This window comes from Tinamus guttatus, unplaced genomic scaffold (assembly GCF_059628265.1).
Source record: "Tinamus guttatus ecotype Peru unplaced genomic scaffold, ASM5962826v1 Tinamus_guttatus_pri_ptg000535l, whole genome shotgun sequence".
NCBI lineage: Eukaryota > Metazoa > Chordata > Aves > Tinamiformes > Tinamidae > Tinamus > Tinamus guttatus.
Window position 1 is genome coordinate 90,455 of NW_028289069.1, and position 18,114 is coordinate 108,568.

At 42.9% G+C, this 18,114-nt stretch overlaps 1 protein-coding gene across 3 annotated transcripts in view; it reads left to right on the forward strand.

Moving 5' to 3' along the window:
* Positions 1-18,114, forward strand: part of GRB10 (growth factor receptor bound protein 10) — a 145,468-nt gene that overhangs the window by 55,708 nt on the left and 71,646 nt on the right. For all 3 annotated transcript variants that reach the window (XM_088534088.1, XM_088534087.1, XM_088534089.1), the window contains one exon: positions 4,741-4,834. In XM_088534088.1, coding sequence (XP_088390214.1) covers positions 4,741-4,834 — 94 coding nt within the window. The remainder of the gene's footprint in view (positions 1-4,740; positions 4,835-18,114) is intronic.

Genomic DNA, 18,114 nt, shown 5'->3' on the forward strand with positions numbered 1-18,114 from the left:
CTAGCCCAGGGAAGATGAGGTTGGAGCACCCCAGAAACAGCTCTAGGAGAAGACAATAAAAATATAAGCTGTGGATGAGTAAAATTGAAATTGTTTGTAAAACAATAACTTTGGACAAACCCCAAAGCCTTGATGTTCCCTAACAGCTGTATTTGAGACAAATTTTCTTATTGCTTTGGGGTGTCAGCGGTAAGGCAGGCTGAAAATATGTTGTACCAAGCAGATTTCTGCTAGGAGACAGTGCTGCTGTATTTAGCCACGAGGAAGCCCAGTGACTTAAATCTTAAGGAAGGAGCATCACATGCATTACTAATTGATATAGACCTTGGAGTTTGGATTAGAGCTTACACATTGATCTGAGTCTGTCTCTCTTTTCTTGTAATAGTCTATGTTTGCCTTCACAGGGCAAAGTATAAAACTGGGTGACAGAACAGAAATTGTTGTCGGCTGCAGATACCAGTAAACGAAAGGAAAATCCATTTGGGTAAAAGTTGAATGCTCAGCATTTCCCATAACTGATTCTGCCCTCCTCCTTGTAAAGTATGGGGCTTTAAGTAACTCCAAGCTACAGAAACATGGCGCAAAAAGCTTAGAAAGCAATGCAGAAACAGGCATAGATCACTTTATTAACTTCATATAGGGAAAAAAAAAAAGTTACTTGCATGCAAAATGCCCTTCATTTGGGACATAAAGAATGGTATGAAGTCACCCTCAGTAGAAATGCTGCCTAATTTGTTTATTGTCAAGCGAGATGGAAGGAACTACAGAAACATAATATGTATTATAGTCTGGACACTAAAGAAGTGTCTATCTACCTCTGCATCTAGGTGTCTGTCTACCTCCTCATTCAGCCTCTAATAAGTTGCGGAGACCTAGGAGACAGTGTAATTTCTCAAGGTTTCCCTTACAGCCTCCGGGTTCCCTGGGCAAAGAGCTATATCCACTGTTTAATAGCCCTTGATGGACTGCTCATCAGTGAATTTTAATAATTGCTTTCTTTTGAACGTACTTATACGTGAAACCTCTGCCATAGTTTGTTCAGTCTGGGCTCTCAAAAAGTACTTAATTTTGCGTTAAGCAGCCTGCCTGAAAGGTAAGGTGGCTCAAGTAATGAGCTGGCTAGTTTTCTCTTCTTGCTTGATTAGTTTTGAGACACCAGCGTAGTGTGACGAAGTGACACCACTAAGTGGGCAGCAGTGTGCCGTAGCCACAGGAGAGCTGCTGTGCGGACCGAGGAGTATCTGTTTTGGTCGTCTCTTAGACTGAAGCGCAGCCCGTGAGCACGTCTGCCTTTGCTTTCTGTTGTGTTGGACAGTGTACAAACATCAGAAGTATGTCATGATCTTAATTTGTCACTGTGGGATTGCTGGCAGGAGCCTGCGTGACTCTTGCTCAATTGAACCTTTTGTTCAGGGGCACGGCCGTGTGGGTTTGCAGACGGCTACAACGAGTCCAAACACAAGCACTGTCGTCTTGGTGGTCTGGACATGCAGAGTCTGGACGTGCTCCCACGGGCTTCTGAGAAGCTCTGCTGCCACTTGTGTCCGTTCTTAATCTCTTTAACTTCCAGTGGCTGCTCAAGTTAGAGTAGCTTTCTCTAGAGGCTTGGAAATCCCCTGTTACTTAAATTTGCAGCTTTTTTCCATCTTCGTTAAATTCACATTGCTTGCTTTGTAAAGAAAGGAGAAGAGAACAGGAGTGTAGATGGTAGCTTATTATTTGTGCTTGTGGGTTTGCTTCCTCCATTCTAAGGGCTATTTGCCTGTAAGATCTGTCTAAATGCATGGAAAAGCTTTCCTGCAGGAACCAGGATGAGAGCAGTTGTAATGGTGAGTAACGCACTGGTCATCCCAGAACTGTAAGTTCAGCTCTGCTGAGTTCATCTGCAGACAGGAACAGCAGCCCCCAGGGCCAAGGAAGGCAACCAAGGAACACGCATGCAGGCGGCAGAGCCGCTCTAGTACACAGCTGGTGGAGTCTCTCTCTGATTAAAATGTCAGAACTCGTGTTTTCTGTGATAACCACAGCAGCTACTGTGCTAGCGCAAATAGCAGCGACTATGATATGTGACAGCCGAATAAGCGTAACTTGAAAGACTTGGCTAAGGACTGGAAAATAATCCCAGGTTGTCCTGGTTGTTGATAGAGGGAGGTGATGTGGTTTGTGGACGGGTGGCAGCTCCCAAGGTGATGCAGGCGCGTGGCATTTTTGCACTGCATGGGATGGATCTGCAGAGGCCCCCGCAAGCTAACCTGCGGCGTCAGGGTGATCATAAGCGCTTTAAGAGACTCTGTAAAAATAAACCTTGCTTCAGCTACTGCGAGCGCGCTGCCTCGTCACTTGATTAATCAGCCCGGGGGGCAGAGGCTGCCCGGCGGGGCAGGCAGCACATGCAAGCCCGTTAGCGGGGACTAATGCCCAAACCACCTCCTAAAAATACAGTGATAATAGCCGGGTGATGCGGTGAGTTAAGTGACGTGCTTTAGTTTCACGTTGGAAGCGTTGGTGGGCAGAGTGGGGCTGGCTGCGGGTCGGAATACAGAGGAAGCACGTGGCTTTGGAGGGAGCACAGTGTCGCGTGGGGGCAGGGGGTGACGGACAAAAGCAGGTGCCCACCTTGTCTTGCCACCCGCACCGCGACGGCGCGGCACGCAGCAATTATAGAACTTTATATATATAAATATATGTATGTTTTTTTAACCTTGTTCCCACGTCCGTCTGAGTTCTGCCGCTGCTGGCCAGGCGCCACTGCTTGCCTGTGAAGGACTTGCATAAATAGGCCCTGGTGGTCACGCGGAGTCCGTGGCAAGCTCTTTAAAGCTGCCCAGCGCTCGCAGTTTGGGTGCTGCCTTCGCCCCAGCCCCTGGCAAACCACACGGCTCCCTGGGGAAGGGGCGCTCGCCTGTGGCTGCGGGCGGCACTTCAGCTCTGCTGAGGCGCCTGGCTGTGCCTGCACAGCTCCAGGTGTCCCTTGCTCTGGGACTTTGCCTACAGCTTTGCCAAAGAGGCCTGTGGGTCTGAGCACATCGTGCTCCTCTAATCCCATTTCTCATATAATTTACGACTCCTTTATATTATTCCACCTCGTGTTTCTGTTGCCATTACGTGTTGCTGGTCCAAATTTTGCCTCAGACTTTTCCTTCCTGTTCTTGTCCGTGGAGCCTTCGAAGGAACTGCATCAAGTTTTTGGGGCCCCAGGCACCCTGTTTTGTGGGCGTCTTCTGCATCTTGCAGAGATACCTCGAGGTATTGCTAAGTTCCAACTTCCCTGCACGAAATTCAGAGTTCAGGTGTTCTGGTCTGCATTGGTGCTGGCCTCGTGGTATTCCTGGGAGGTACTCGGGGAAAGCGATGAGCCCTTCAGAAGCACTACTGATGCTGTGGTGTGACACTGCGGCTGCGAGTGATGTGGAGCTTGAGTTGCCCATTCCTAACAAGTGTGCAGTTAGCCTCTGTGAGACTGTTAACAAATGTTGCTGTATTTCAAGAAAGCAAGAGCAAATAGAGTATTGTTTATAGGAAGTCTCTCATTTCAACTGGCTCTTGGATTGAAGCTCAGGGATCTGCTGTTTGAGCTGGGCCCTCTCAAGGGCAGACAAAATCTATTTTTAATTTCATATCTCATACGACTCTGCTGTTCTTATCCCAGGATGTTGCACAAATTAGGATTTTGAGCATTAACTTGCATTCTGCAGCCTGGAAATGCTGGGCGGGAGGCTCGCGGTTGTATGTGCTTGCGTCACTGTGCGTGTGCTACCGCTCAGACATAATTGCAATGTCATTTGCTATGAAGGAGCTTCCTGGGCTTTGACGTAAATGTGATTCATGCCACTGGATTTATCTCACGTGTTGGCCACAGTAGCAATGTGTATACAGTCGTGTGTGCCATTGCATCACAATCCATGGGCCCTAATCTACTAGTATGGGGGACTTGATGACCTTGCCTCTGCCTTTTCATACCCAGCCCAGCTGGTATTTACAAGGTCATGGCAAGCTTGTAAAAAAAAGGTGCACCTTCCCAAAATTTCCTTCTCGTATTGTTGCTTTTAAAAATCTGTGTGACTTATTTTACTTTGCTTATTTTTTGTTTATATTTCATCTTCCCTGTTCTCTCCTAGTTTTTTTTTCTTTTTTTTTTTTATTTGGCAAGGTCTGTGAGAAACTGTGGTATTTTAGACTTAGCCAAATTGAGTCGATGTTAGAACTTCTTGAAACCTGATCTTGTGGGAGTTCTATTACAAAAAAAAATCAGGTTGGCAACCAGAATCATGGATGTTTATCTAAACTGAACTTCTGATTCCTCTTGAGGTTTGATAGTTCACTACCGAATCTGTTTCGGTCCAGTTAATTAGTTACAAATCCCTAAGCCACAGTCTTGGAATTAAAGAAAACAAAGCCCCGAGCCTCTACATAATTTGATGCAAGAAGAAAACTTTTGTTAAGCTAGGAAGTACATTTGCATCACGGTTTCTTGGTTTGAAACATAAAACTGACGTACAGATGAACCAACAGCACAGTCATTTTTTCTAGATTTATGCCTGCCTGTATTGCTGTGACCATCTTGCCTGCCCCACGTGTATTTTTATTTTTTCCCCACTTCTCCTATATCGTTTCCTCCTTCAGTGTTATGGCAAAGATTTTATTTTATTTTTTTATCATTTCTTTGGCTCTGAGCAGCATAGCTTACAAGGAATACAGAATACCTGTTTTTGATAAGGTTCTCTGCTATTCTGTTTTTAGGACAATGTAGATCAGACTTCAACTCATGGTCGGCGGGATCTGGTGGAACCGGGATTCCAAGAATCATCTAACCGCATCTCCCTAAATCACCAAGGTAAGGAAGGGTGGGTGGGAATCCGTGCTCATCAGAGGAGTGTCTGAGAGCTGCATATCCAAGTAGTTTTGCCTCCATGTTGCAATTTTTCCTTCTCATTAAATATATATATATATGTATATATTTATGCGCACAGACACACACACACATATATATGTACATATATATTTTTCTTCACTTTTCTGGCCCCAGCCATCCACAATCTTTTATCACAGAAGTCATGTCTGAGTTACGGATGAAGATGGCTAAGTGAGGGTAGGATCTGAGTCTGGGGAGGGTAGAGATTTGCTTCTGTTTTTTAGGAAGAGGAGGACGTAAATATTGAAATTGAATTCAACATTTGCAATGCCTAAGCTGCATTTTAAGTTTTCAACTGCCATAGAAAAAGTTCACAGCTCTGACTTGACTCTTGCTCTAGGAGTGCAAGAAATAGAAGAGTGTTCTTTCTTGGCATGGCAGAAATCAGCTCATTTGGAGAAACAGTCCTCAGCTCAGAGTATAATGGCAGTACAAGAGCCTATTTAGGTTCTGTAAGTCCACAAGGATATATATCAAAAGTTTAAGTAATCTTAAAAGTCTGTCTAGATTATTCAATGACTTGCCACTCTTGAGTGCAGCTGTAACAAATGCCATTGCCTCATAACAAGACAAATGTCCAAATGGTGTCTCAAAAGCACCATGATGTCTAAATTTATGTTGGTTCACATGCCTACAAAGAAGGTTAAAATCATCGCAGGGATTATTTTGGCTCAGCTTTTTTTTGGCTTTGATATAAATAATAATAGAAAGTGCTGTCTTCACCAGTGAACCTCCTTTTCCCTCAGTCGTCCTGATGAATTAATTTCTAATCAGGTATTTAAAGCTTCTCTTTAAATGCAGTTTCTTTAATGCATCAATTTAGAGTACTACAGTCAGCTCAAGGCTATTGAAACAAACAAGCAAAAAATGCAAGTAAATTATTTAAAGTATTATTTACAGAGTGAGACATGCTTAACTTTTTATTCAAAAAAAAACCAAAAACAAAAACAAACATCTTTCATTTGCCAAGGGCAGCAAGACTGGAATTTCATGACTTGCAAATCCTCAGCACTGTTTAAGTTTGACCGACGAGTCCCCAGACATAATGAGTATTGTATTTTAATTCCACACATACATCTCAAGTTTCCCAGGTATTTTAAATTTATGCTTTTAATTGAAAACAGAAGAGAACACGTTGCCACAAAGAAGAACCCAAAACTTCCAGGAGAACAAGCAGCGCCTTGTGGCTTGCTTACATGCACATGACAAGAGTTTATAGTTCCATTTTTCATTCATCTTACAGCAGTACAGTTATATTAATTTCATCTGCTTTGTGATGTGCAAATCCTATAGCAGAGTTATATAGCTGACATTTTCTGAAAGCTATTTGAAGATATCTTTTTTTAAAAAAGGGATACTTTTTGGAGCACATTCTGTGTGATCTAAGTTCACATGATAGAGTGAGAGCATGTGACTGCTACTAGTGACGGCTGAAAATATACTGAAAAGACATGTACTATTATATTTTGATGGCAAAAGGCTAACTCTATAGCATGACATTTTCCTGACAAATGAATACTTCCTTTTCCAGATCCTTCTTTTCTTCTATCAATATTACAGGAGTGTAAAAGGATCCATGAAATGTGAGATTTGTTTAGGCAGCTAGATGTGGTACTGCATACAGTCCTTTTTGCGTGTCTTTCTCTTGTGTCTTCAAACAAGGATTCTTCTCTCTGGGCACCCAGTGTAATGCCAGGTGTTTTCTCTCCTTTGTTACTGGCATCGCATGCATAAGGCTCAGTTAGCTCAGTGTTTCTGCCTGAGCTACTTTGAGGCAAATGCCTGTAGTTTATGAAACAGCTATTTTTAAACAGACTATTTGTCACAGTGGTGCTGGAAGTTTAGGGCCTATTTCTAAAGACCCATTTAACATTTTTTCTTAGTAGTTTCTGAAATAAAGATCACTTTTTGCAAGTATGGTTGCAAATTATTCTGTATTTCTAAAATATTTCGGACTATTGTTGGTATATTATGAATCTTGTTTACCCTGATGGCACATTTCTGTTAAAGTGGCATGACTTAAGTGAAGTAGGAAGTAGAAATAGTATTTTAAATCTAGACGTCCAATAGTAGCCTTTAATGCTGCATGTAGCTGCAGTACCTTCCTCTTTTTGTGGTTTTGTGGGCTATACCTTACAGGAATGATGCTCATTTCTTCAGTATATTTCTAGAAGGGTGGCCTGATTTTGTATGATGTCATATTTTGTCTGCCCAGTATGAATTACACAGTTATATACCTGTGAAATACACATCCTTGTCCAATAGCTCGAAAGTGCAAGTACTTTCACATGGAACAGCTGCCACATTCACATGACTGATTAAAATATAACATGAGAAACTTCAGAAGGAGTTGGCATGATCTGATCTAGATCCAGTGCAGTCATTGTATTAATGAGTCACACAATAAACAGAAAAATTCACTAAAAATAAGGCGTTTTTAAAGTTTTTTCAGAGTTTTGTTTTTTTTACTATTACCCTTACTGCTCGCATTTAATAAGTCCATCTGTTTTTGGTGATGTCTGAATTTTGCTGATGTTAAAAGATATTTATGACAGGCTATGGCTGACTATGCTTTCAAGTTATATGGTACTATTTTCCGGGTAATCCCACTGATTTCAGCTTGTACTGACTAGCAGGTCTTTTTTCTTGTATTTTCAAGAATTTTATAGAAAACTGGTTATGTTTAGACTTACACTAAAGCTGATGTAACACATCTTGAACAGAAGCAGCAATTCTGGAAAGATTACAGCTGGTTAAAGTACTTCACATGTTAGGATTTTTTTTTCTTTTTTCATCCCCCCTTTTTGGGTATATTGTGGGTATTCTGTGTCTGAAATACTGCAGCTGAACTTTGAGCAACCTTACTATTACGTTATTTTATGTATGCACTTGCAATTCATACCTGACCACACTGTTCAGTGAGTACAGCAGATTTGCCAGTTTCTGTTGAACATTAACTTACTTTGCTTTCACTTGGAAAGCTTTGGTGCAAGCATTTACAATTCTAAACCAGACCCTGCTTTCCATGGCCTATAAAAATGGTGATTAGCTTCCTCCAAGGCATCTGAATCTCTTAACACAGACTGGAAAAAGAGCATGCAAGTAGAGCCTGAGATATCCCCGCCAACTGTCCCTGCATGAATAAGCTCCTTCTTGTAAAGGGTATTTCAAGTGCACGTTTCCTGCTGAATCACTCTTTTACACAAGCAGATGCTTTATAGCTGTTCAGCTTTTTATTCTAAGAAAATACCTTGTAAAGATTGAGGAGCATAGAATGCTTTTTGTTAAGTGAGGAGTCTTAAAAGTGCAGGTTTCATGTGAAGCAAGAGTGTAGATGAAATATTTTCTCCTTTATAGGTATGTTAATAACTGCTTATGTGTAGCTAAGCATCCACTTATGTGAACAATAAGTACTTTTATATCTAAGTTATTTTTAATGTTAATTTTTCAGTGATTCTGGTACTTGTGTATGTTTCATTTGGGTGCCAAACCCAGACAACAGGAGCTAGGATATTCTTACCTATTCCACCCTCCACCCCCCCCCCCCCCCCAAAAAAAAATCCAAAAAGAAAAAAACACACCTACCTTGTACATTTAAGGGAATAGGGGAGTTTCTTTCTATACAATATCATTAGAGTTGAATAGTATTAATAATCACTGATGTAATAATAATAAAAAAGACACAGCTGTTGAAAACTGTAAAAAGTTAACAACAGTAAGCCGGGATTTGGCTTTTCATAAACATCAAGTGAAGTGTTTCTTGAGGAGTCACTCCAGAAGTCATAGTAAGGCTATACTGCGAAGAAGAAAAAAAAAAAAAGTCTGAACTTTATGGCCTTTCTTAAAGAGTTCAGGAAAGAGGTGAGGAAATGATCAAAAAAATTATTTGCCATCTTCAGAACCACAAAGAGAAAGGGGAAGCAAAAGATTTTTCTCCCCTCTCCCTCCAGGGGTTGAGTGCAGAGCTGGAGGAAACTGTAGCCTGCTTAACCGAGTCTCAGTTTGCAAAATGTTTAGCACAGGGGAATATTGACTATTTCACCATGGCCGGGTTCTTTGCATTCATTCAGCATCCATACCCTGTCCAGTAGTGAGGGTCCAGTAGTGCAGAGCTGGAAAGCAGGACACTTTTAGTCCAAAGTACTTGCACTCGTGCTGGGCTATCGTTTGTAGGCCTTTGCTGGAGGTGATCAATAGCTGAACTCACTCTCCCCCCATCCCAAATGATGCTGCTGGTTTTGTTCTCTCCCTCATCACCTTGGCAGCAGAGCTTCCATTTCTTTTGATTGAGGCACCAGCATGGGGTGCTGTAAAAGTTACTGTGGATGTGTCTTACTAGGAGAAGTCAGTCTTGCTGATTTGCCTGCACTCCCTAGGAGTGAGTGGCCTTCCCATAACATGTTAGATTTTGCTGTCACATTTCATATGGTAAGAACTGTAAAACCCGTTGGAAATAAACTGAATTTATTGACTCTGAGATGTCATGGGGGTTTAAGATGCAAGTTGTACTAACAGTTGCTTTTCTCTCTGCACTTACAATTTTTTCTTTGTTGAGGCACATTTCAGAGCTCCTTTTCCTGTTTGCAGTCCTGGTAGTGCAGTTTATGAGCATTGCCTTTTATTAGTACTTACTGTGCACTTTTTGAGGTAGTACAACTACTTAGTATGCAGGATTTTGAAGTCAAGCATAAATGAGATGCATTTTGTCACCATAACTTCTTAATGAGAATATTAAACATGAGACTGGCACTTCCTTTGTGTATACTTGTAGAGATGATTCTCAATGGTCTGTACAAAAGCATTTTACCTTGGGTCCTTAATGGAAGATTTATCTTCCTTTTATTTCTGCATTCGCCTACAGTCTTCCATCCCGAGGCTATTTCTCAGCTGCTGGGGGACCTGGTGCTTTTTGTGACAAGAGTTTCCAGGTAAAACTGAAATGAGTCTAGCTGCACCTCTGGCCCTACAGCCAGATTACTGGAGCAGCAAAGGAAAAATAGTGATAGGAGTTGTTCTGGTTACTGGCAAACTGTTGTCACCAGTTGGTTTGTCCTTTCTTCTTGCTCATTTGGTCATGGTAGGGAACCTTGCCTATGTTGAAAAGTCAAAAACTCTGTGACTGCGGGTTAATCAGCTGTAGACTTGTGTGGTGTTCGTACTCCCGCAGATGCTCCTTGCCTATTGAACTCGGAGGAATGCGCTCTTCTCCAAGCTTAGCCCTCACTGTGGTCTGCTCGCCTCGACCTCACTCGCTACTGGCTGACATGTTGCTCTCATAAGGATGGTAATAGTCAACGATAATGAAAGCTTCCATTCTAGCACACTGCCTAAGTCCAAAAATTATAAGGCTATGTAAATTAATTGGACTTTTGGGGTAGATATGGACTTAAAAGCACAATGCCTGAGACCTAGCAGAGAGAAATGATCTTCTGTAGCCCTTTCTCCAGCATAGCTGTTGTCATATGCTTTAAACACCTTTTGTGCCTGCCTGAGGGTAGGCACACGAGATTGAGATGATTTCTTTATTAGTTTCTCTTCCTGAAGAACATGTTTGGTAACTACCCGTGCTGCTTCTGATCTGCTTTAGTTACGGGATTCCACTTGGATGAATCAGATATTAGCTGCAGCAGAACAAAATCCTGTTTCTGCAAAATATGGCTGGTCCTGAATTGAAAATGTAGAATAAAAAGCAGCTAGTTTTGTTCGTTTTGCAGAGACAGTACTGGAGGCTACCAGACATTCATGAATTCTCGTGCATTGTGCAAATGTTGTTGTGATTGTCCAGACTGAGAAAAAAAACACCATTAGGGCCCAAAAGATTTACAGTAACTACCATCACACGCAAAAGTGAGCACCTGCTTCCTGCCTAGCTGAGTACAGAATCATTGTCTGACTTCAGAGACTTCAGTTGTCCTTCGTGATGAAGCTGGTTACCACTGCTACTAGGAGGGTACCCCTACTAGCTGTGCAGAAGCTTAACTTGCCTAATGGTTTTTGCTCGCAAAGTTTCGCACTGATAGCACTCTAAAGAAGAAAAAAAAATAAAAATAGAGAGAGAATGGAAGATGCACTAAGTTAATTTTCTTAGGTCTAGACAATCCCAACCTGGAGCTTTGCATCAAGTTGCAGGAAGACAGCATAGATCAGCTGTTTGAGTTTGCTGGAAAACTCTATATAATAATGCTATTAAGGTGATTGAAATGAGAAGAAACAGATCAAGAGTAGGAAAAAAAGTTTGCATGTTCAGAGACATGTACATATGCAGGTGACTGATGGATTTTTTTTCTAATTTTTCATTAACTAGAGGATGAGTTCTCTTAACTAGACAGTAAAAGAGGGAGAAAAAACACTGTGTGCATTAACCAGTAAAAGGTCTAGTGTCAGCTTTGTAAATCTTTAATTTAGTACATATTTAAAATTAAATGTATTCATCTGAGGCCACATCATATGAGTACAAAAGCTCAAATACCTCACAGTCAGAGAGCATGGAGTTTGAAGCCTAATTATAATCTATCAGGTTTCAGTCTGCTTCTCCAAAGAGTAAAATTCTTTGTAGGGAAAGAATTCTGTCTTGGTTGTGTAAGGCATATCGTAGCGTATGCTGGGACTCTTTTATTTTTTTTCCTCATGTAAATCTTACAATAAAAGAGAGAATTTTCAAGTAAGCTCAAATACAAAAATATGCCCAAAAGAAAAGCCTTAGAAATAGAAAGTACAAAAAAGTACAAAAGCCTTAGAAATAAAATTTCTCAGTTTACCTGAGCATTAAAGTAAATTTTAAGCCTAATCTCCCCTCTGAACTATACAAAAACAGTGAAGTTATTGCTGTGTTTGTAATGAATCTTGTTGGCATGTTGGAGGAGCGACGTTACTAAGGCAGTGATTGCTTTGAGAAGAACAGGTGGAGCTGGGGAGGCACTTTCCTTACTCAAGCTAATCCATGACACGCAGTGCCAGTCCCTCAGGGACTGAAGCTGTATAAATTTATGACGTTTGACAAAGTATTATTTCACACTGAAGATAGAGGGGTGGCATTCCCCCTCCTCCTGTGTCAAGATTTATGCCTCCAGTTATCCCAATGATGGTTCGCAAGGTGTGAATTTGGGGCAATTAGAAGCTTGATTCTTGTTGCTCTTTTTAAATTCTTGTTTGAGGCTTGGCAGGGGAGAGGGAAATTGTGCATCTGGATACTGCAATTCTGGTGCTTCTTCTGAAACACCTCCTCCTCCCTTTACAAGTATGCATTGGAGAACACACTAATTTAATAGCAGTTTTGTGCATGTAAAACGGTACCATAAAACAACACTGTATTTTATTTTGCAGCATCTTCCAGTAAAATAAAATCTCTTTTGTTGTTGTTGTTTTTTTTTTTTTTCCTTAATGTTAAAGGACATATTCTTTCTGTTACCACTGAAGTGGAACTGAGGCTCACTGAGGGAGCAGTTGTAGTTTTGCTTCTTCCTTTTGGCCGGGTTTAGGTTGGGTATTTGTGGGCACCTCGTTGGGATAGTTTCTGTGTGAGCTCAGCTGCTGGCCTGGGGAGGCAGCACAGCTTAGGGGGTGGGCAGGGAGGGACCTGACACACTGTGAGGGGTGTAAACTCTGTGAGTCTGTTAGGAGAGCAGACGGTACGTGTTCAAATAATGTATTTGTTTACTGCTGGCACGCGTTCCCGGAGGTATATCACTTCAGCGGGGTGATGTCAGTGCCATCACAAATAGTCACCGTGCGTGTGCAGCTACTCCTGTTGTGTTACAGGGCCTGGCTTTCTGCCTGATGTCTGTCTCCTTAGAGTCTGATGCAACAGCCAGCACTGGCCCCACCGTTCTATTCCCGGCTCCTGGGATCCAGATCGGCAGGGCCGCAGCGTGGACGCAGCGCCTCGCGCCAGCCCTGAGGCCTCCCAGGGAAAGGCGGTGCTGAAGCCTCTCGTAAAGATGATTTTGTTCGGGCCTTTCTTTGCCCTGCCTAGTTGCAGGGTGTCCAAGTTCTTCATTGGAACTAGTGTTAAAAAATCACTTTGATGGATGATGCTGTTTTATGTGATCTGTTTTGTGTGATGTGAATCATCTTATGTGATTCTGCGAGAAGCAGCATGGTGATGAAGCTTGAACAGGGTTGAGCTCTGAAATGTGGTCCTCAGTGTAGAATATTAATTGAAGATGCAGTCTTGCAGGTGGCAAAAGATGAGACTGTGCGGAAAATCTCGCTGTCAAGAACTGAATGTCCAAAAGGAGACAGAGGAGTCCTAAAACTTTATTCGAATAAAGGGAGAGTCCACCGGGCATATCCCTGTGGGATCTCTCAAATTGCTGGGGAATGCAGCCCTGCTTTTATCCTAATTTCCCAACTGAGGGATGCCCTCTCTCCTTTTCCCCATTGGCCAAGGTACTCGGAAGTTACAGCCTTCCCGGCCTGGCTACACCGAACTCCAGCCCCCCGCCATCTGTTCTCACCTGAGCTCATCGACTCCTTTGTCCCCCTTGCTGAAGAGTGTAGGGGAATTCCCCTATTTCCCTCCTTTGCAAAAGCCCCCATCTCCTTGCAGATGGCTCTTTTTGTCCCACTCGCTCATGGCTCCGCTCAGTCTCCCCCTCCCTTTGTCCTGCTCTTCAGCCCAACTGTGGGGAAATCCCCTTAGTGATGAATACAGAAACTTGAACATTCCGCTCAAGATCAAGACCTAACAGCAGTCTGCTTCAGTGACAAAAAGGAATTTATTGGCAAACCGGTGTTATTTTGGAATGTGCTGTCTACTGGACTTGATTTCATGGGTCCAGTGCTTCTAATGGAAGTAGCACGCTTGGATATCAGAAATTAGTGTCTCAGTATCTGCTTATGATGAGGTGTTTCTCCCAGGTATCTGAACTAAGTTTTCTTGTGCAAAACACCATCTCGTGTTTTTATGTGAGTAAATATATCCCAAATCCTCGAGGTGATATGCTCACCTCCTGTGTAAGTGCATTCACTTAGCAATTTGCATCATCCCCTTCCTTTCTGTAAGCAGTTTGCTAAAGTAGCCAAATGCAGTGTATTTCAGTGCTTTTTATTGTTCCATATATTTATGTATTTACTGTCCAAAGGATTAGAGTATAATCATGGTCTCAGATTGCCCTCTACCTTCTAGGTGGTTTATTTCTTTCATTAGAGTTTAATGGTCCTTAGTTGAGCTGTGTGATTTGAAATGTCGCCTTCTAATTTAATCAATATAAGCTAACTATAAGATTTTGGAGATGAGCTTGTATGTTTACTGCAGTAACTTCATTATCTTTGTTTCTTTTGTAATCTAACTAATTTGTACTAAATGTCAAGATGTCAGGAGAGTGTGGAAGGTGGAAATTAATACTGTCAGCAAGAGTAAGCTGGTAGCTTTTAGATGCCATTTTTAACATTACGTAGTTGAATTGTTACCTGTGTCACTCGGACATCTTCCTGCATTTTGGTTTTTCTTATTTTACCCTCTGGGTGTCACGTTTTAAGTTTATTTAGATATATTTAGCATTATTTCAGAACTTTTCAAACCTCTTGGGGAAGGTGCTGTTGCTAAATGTCAGAACATAGCAGTGGGCACTTAAATTGTCTCAGTACCAGGTACATAAGTTGTTTTATTATATAGCCTAGTTTTCAATCATGAAGTAAAGAAGGCAATTGTTCAGCAAATATAGTGTCTCCGTAGCCTCATTATACTGACTACGGATTATGACACCATAACCAAAATCAAATCTTAAGTTTCAAAGACAAATTGACATGTAAAGAGGGAGGATATATTTATAGGTGGAAGCAATCCATACTATCTGCAGTTATACTGCCTGTTGTGATATACTGCTTAAAAGAGTATTTTTAAAAGCTCAAGTATCTTTAATTTTTGAGATAAAGGTACAATGTCACTATACAAGGTCAGCTTTAATGGAGGAAGAGCTGCTTTACAGTATCTGATTACATGGAAAACTCTGAGGTGGTAATCCAGTTTCATGACTGTTGCGTCCAAATGTGAAAGACAGATATTCTGCTTATTCGGACGTTTACAAATGTCAGCTGTAAGCAGATCAGAAATTGACTGCCACTTATCTACAATTCACCGAATGTTTGAAATTATTGAGACTTTAGAGGGAAACAATTTTCTTTGTTAAAGCTCTTTATCTACTTTGGTGAAATTAGTGTTAAGAGCATAGCGTTACTGAACTTCTTTGTGCTTTCATAAGATGACAGGGGAAAAATAGGCTCTCTTTCCTTTGAAACTTATTTCTCAGATCTTTCTAAACAGTGGTGAAGCAAAGTGGAGGAAGCTCTAATGCCAGAAATTACTGAATTCTTGAACTGGCTAGGGCTGAACTTCGTAGGAACTGTTTTTAACACTGTTGGTTCACCAATGCATTTAGCAATTGAGGGGACTGCATATCATTTTGTTTCAGAAAAAAATCCATTTAAAGTCTTAAGATAAAAGTCAAGGTTACTTCCACTTAAAGCATATTGAACAGATAATTTGTGTTGTCTCTCTGATCAGCCATACACTTTTGATTTCTCTGGTGATGGCAGATAATTTCTAATAGCTGGTACTGTGCAGCCCAACCTGTTTGCAAAGAATTCTGTGTGTCACATATTCCATTTTTAAATTTTTATTTCTTGGTCTCTATGAAAGTAGTGAGAGGGAGGAGAACAGCCAGTAGAGCTCTTGGTTTCCTTCCATTGTTAGTCCCTAAGAATAAAAGCAACCTTAAGAATGCTTAAGGTTGGAAGGGACCTCTAGAGGTCATCTAGTCCAACCCCCCTGCACACGCAGGGTCACCTAGAACACGTGGCACAGGACTGCATCCAAGCGGGTTTTGAAGATCTCCAGAGAAGGAGACTCCACAACCTCTCTGGGCAGCCTGTTCCAGTGCTCTGTCACCCTCACTCTTAAGAAATTTTTCCTTAAGTTCCTATGGAATTTTTGATGCTTCAGTTTCTGTCCGTTTGCTGTAGTTCTATCAGTGGCCACCAGTGAAAAGAGGCCAGCACCATCCTCCTCACTGCCTCCCTTGAGGTACTTATAGACACTGATGAGGTCTCCTCTCAGCCTTCTCTTCTCCAGGCTGAACAGGCCCAGCGCTCTCAGTCTTTCCTCACAGGGCAGATGTTCCAGGCCCCTGATCATCGTCGTAGCCCTGCGCTGGAGTCTGTCCAGCAACTCCACACCCGTCTTGTACTGTGAGGCCCAGAACTGGACACAATATTCCAGATGTGGCCTCACCAGGGCTGAGTAGAGGGGCAGGATCACCTCCCTCGGCCCTACTGGAGACGCTCTTAATGCACCCCAGGATCCCATTGGCCTTCCTGGCCACCAGGGCACACTGCTGCCTCATGGTCAACTTGTTGTCCACCATGACGCCCAGGTCCTTCTTTGCAGAGCTGCTCTCCAGAAGGTAATTTCCCAGCCTATACTGGTGTCTGGTTATGCCTCCCTAAGTGCAGGACCTTGCACATGTCTCTGTTGAATTTCATGAGATTTTTCACAGCCCAGTTATCCAGTCTGTCCAGGTCCCTCTGGATGGCAGCGCAGCCCTCTGGGCTATTGGATACTCCTCTCAGTTTGGTATCATCAGCAAACTTGCTGAGGGAGCACTCTGTGCCTTCATCCAGGTCATTGATGAATAAATTGAACAGGACTGATCCCTGGGGAACACCGCTAGCTACAGGCCTCCAACTTGACGACTCCGCGCTGCCGATCACTACCCTCCGAGCTCTGCCATCCAGCCAGTTGTTAATTCACTTTACTGTCCACTCATCTATCCTATACTTCTGGAGCTTGCCCAGGAGGATGTTGTGAGGGACAGTGTGAAAAGCCTTGGTGAAGTCGAGATAGATGACATCCACTGCTCTCCCCTCATCTATCCAGCTAGTCATTCCATCATAGAAGGCTATGAGGTTAGTCAAGCATGGTTTCCCCTTGGTGAATCCATGCTGACTATTCTTGAGCACCTTCTTGTCCTCCATGTGCCTGGAGACAACAGCCAGTATGAGCCATTCCATCACTTTTCCGGGGATGGAGGTGAGCCTTTTTTGAAGACTTGTGTGACATTGGCCTTCTTCCAGTCTTCCAGCACCTCTCCCATTCTCCAGGATCTTTCAAAGATGATGGAGAGCAGCTTAGCTATGACATCTGCCAGCTCACACACAACTCTGGGGTGCATCCCATCAGGGCCCATGGATTTGTGGGTATCGAGTTTCCTTAGGTGCTCTCTGACCCAATCTTCCTCTACCCAGGGCAAGTCTTCCTCTCCACCAGCTTCTTCTCTTGTCCCTAGGGCCTGGGACTCTAAAGGGCTGCCCTTGGTAAACCCCGAAGCAAAGAAGGCATTCAGCAACTCTGCTTTTTCTGTGTCTTTCGTAACCAGGGTGCCCATCCTGTTCACCAGCAGACCCACGTTTTCCTTGATATTCCTTTTGCTGTTAATATATTTGAAGAAGTTTTTCTTGTTATTTTTAACGTCCCTTGCCAGATTGCATTCCAAACGCGCCTTAGCTTTCCTTGTCGTATCTCTGCATTCCCTGACAACGTTCCTGTATTTCTCCCAGGGGGCCTGTCCTTTTTTCCACATTCTGTATACCACTTTCTTCTGCTTGAGCATTGCCACAAGCTCCTTGCTCATCCCCACAGGTCTCCTGCCCCCTCTGCCTGACTTCTTACACACAGGGATGCACTGTTGCTGGGCATGGAGGAAGTGTCGCTTGAAAACTAACCAGCTCTTGGGCCCCCCTGCCTTCTAAGGCTCTAGCCCATGGGATTCTTCCAAGGAGGTCTCCGAAAAGGCCAAAGTTGGCCCTCCTGAAGTCCATTGTTGCAAGGCTACTTACAGCCCTGCCTCCTCCTCATTGCATCCTGAACTCCACCAACTCATGGTCACTGCAGCCAAGGCTACCCCCCACCTTCACATTTCCTACAAGTCCCTCGCTATTTGTTAGCACGAGGTCCAGTAACCCACCTCTCCTCGTTGGCTCCTCCATAACCTGTGTCAAAAAGTTATCATCAACGCTCTGCAGGTACTTCCAGGACTGTTTGCGCCTGGCTGTGTTGTCCTTCCAGCTGATGCGAGGGTAGTTGAAGTCCCCCCATGGGAACCAGGGCCTGTGAGTATGAGGCAACATCCAGCTGACTATAGAAGGCCTCATCAACTTCCTGATCCTGATCAGGTGGCCTGTAGCAGACACCCACCACAGTGTCT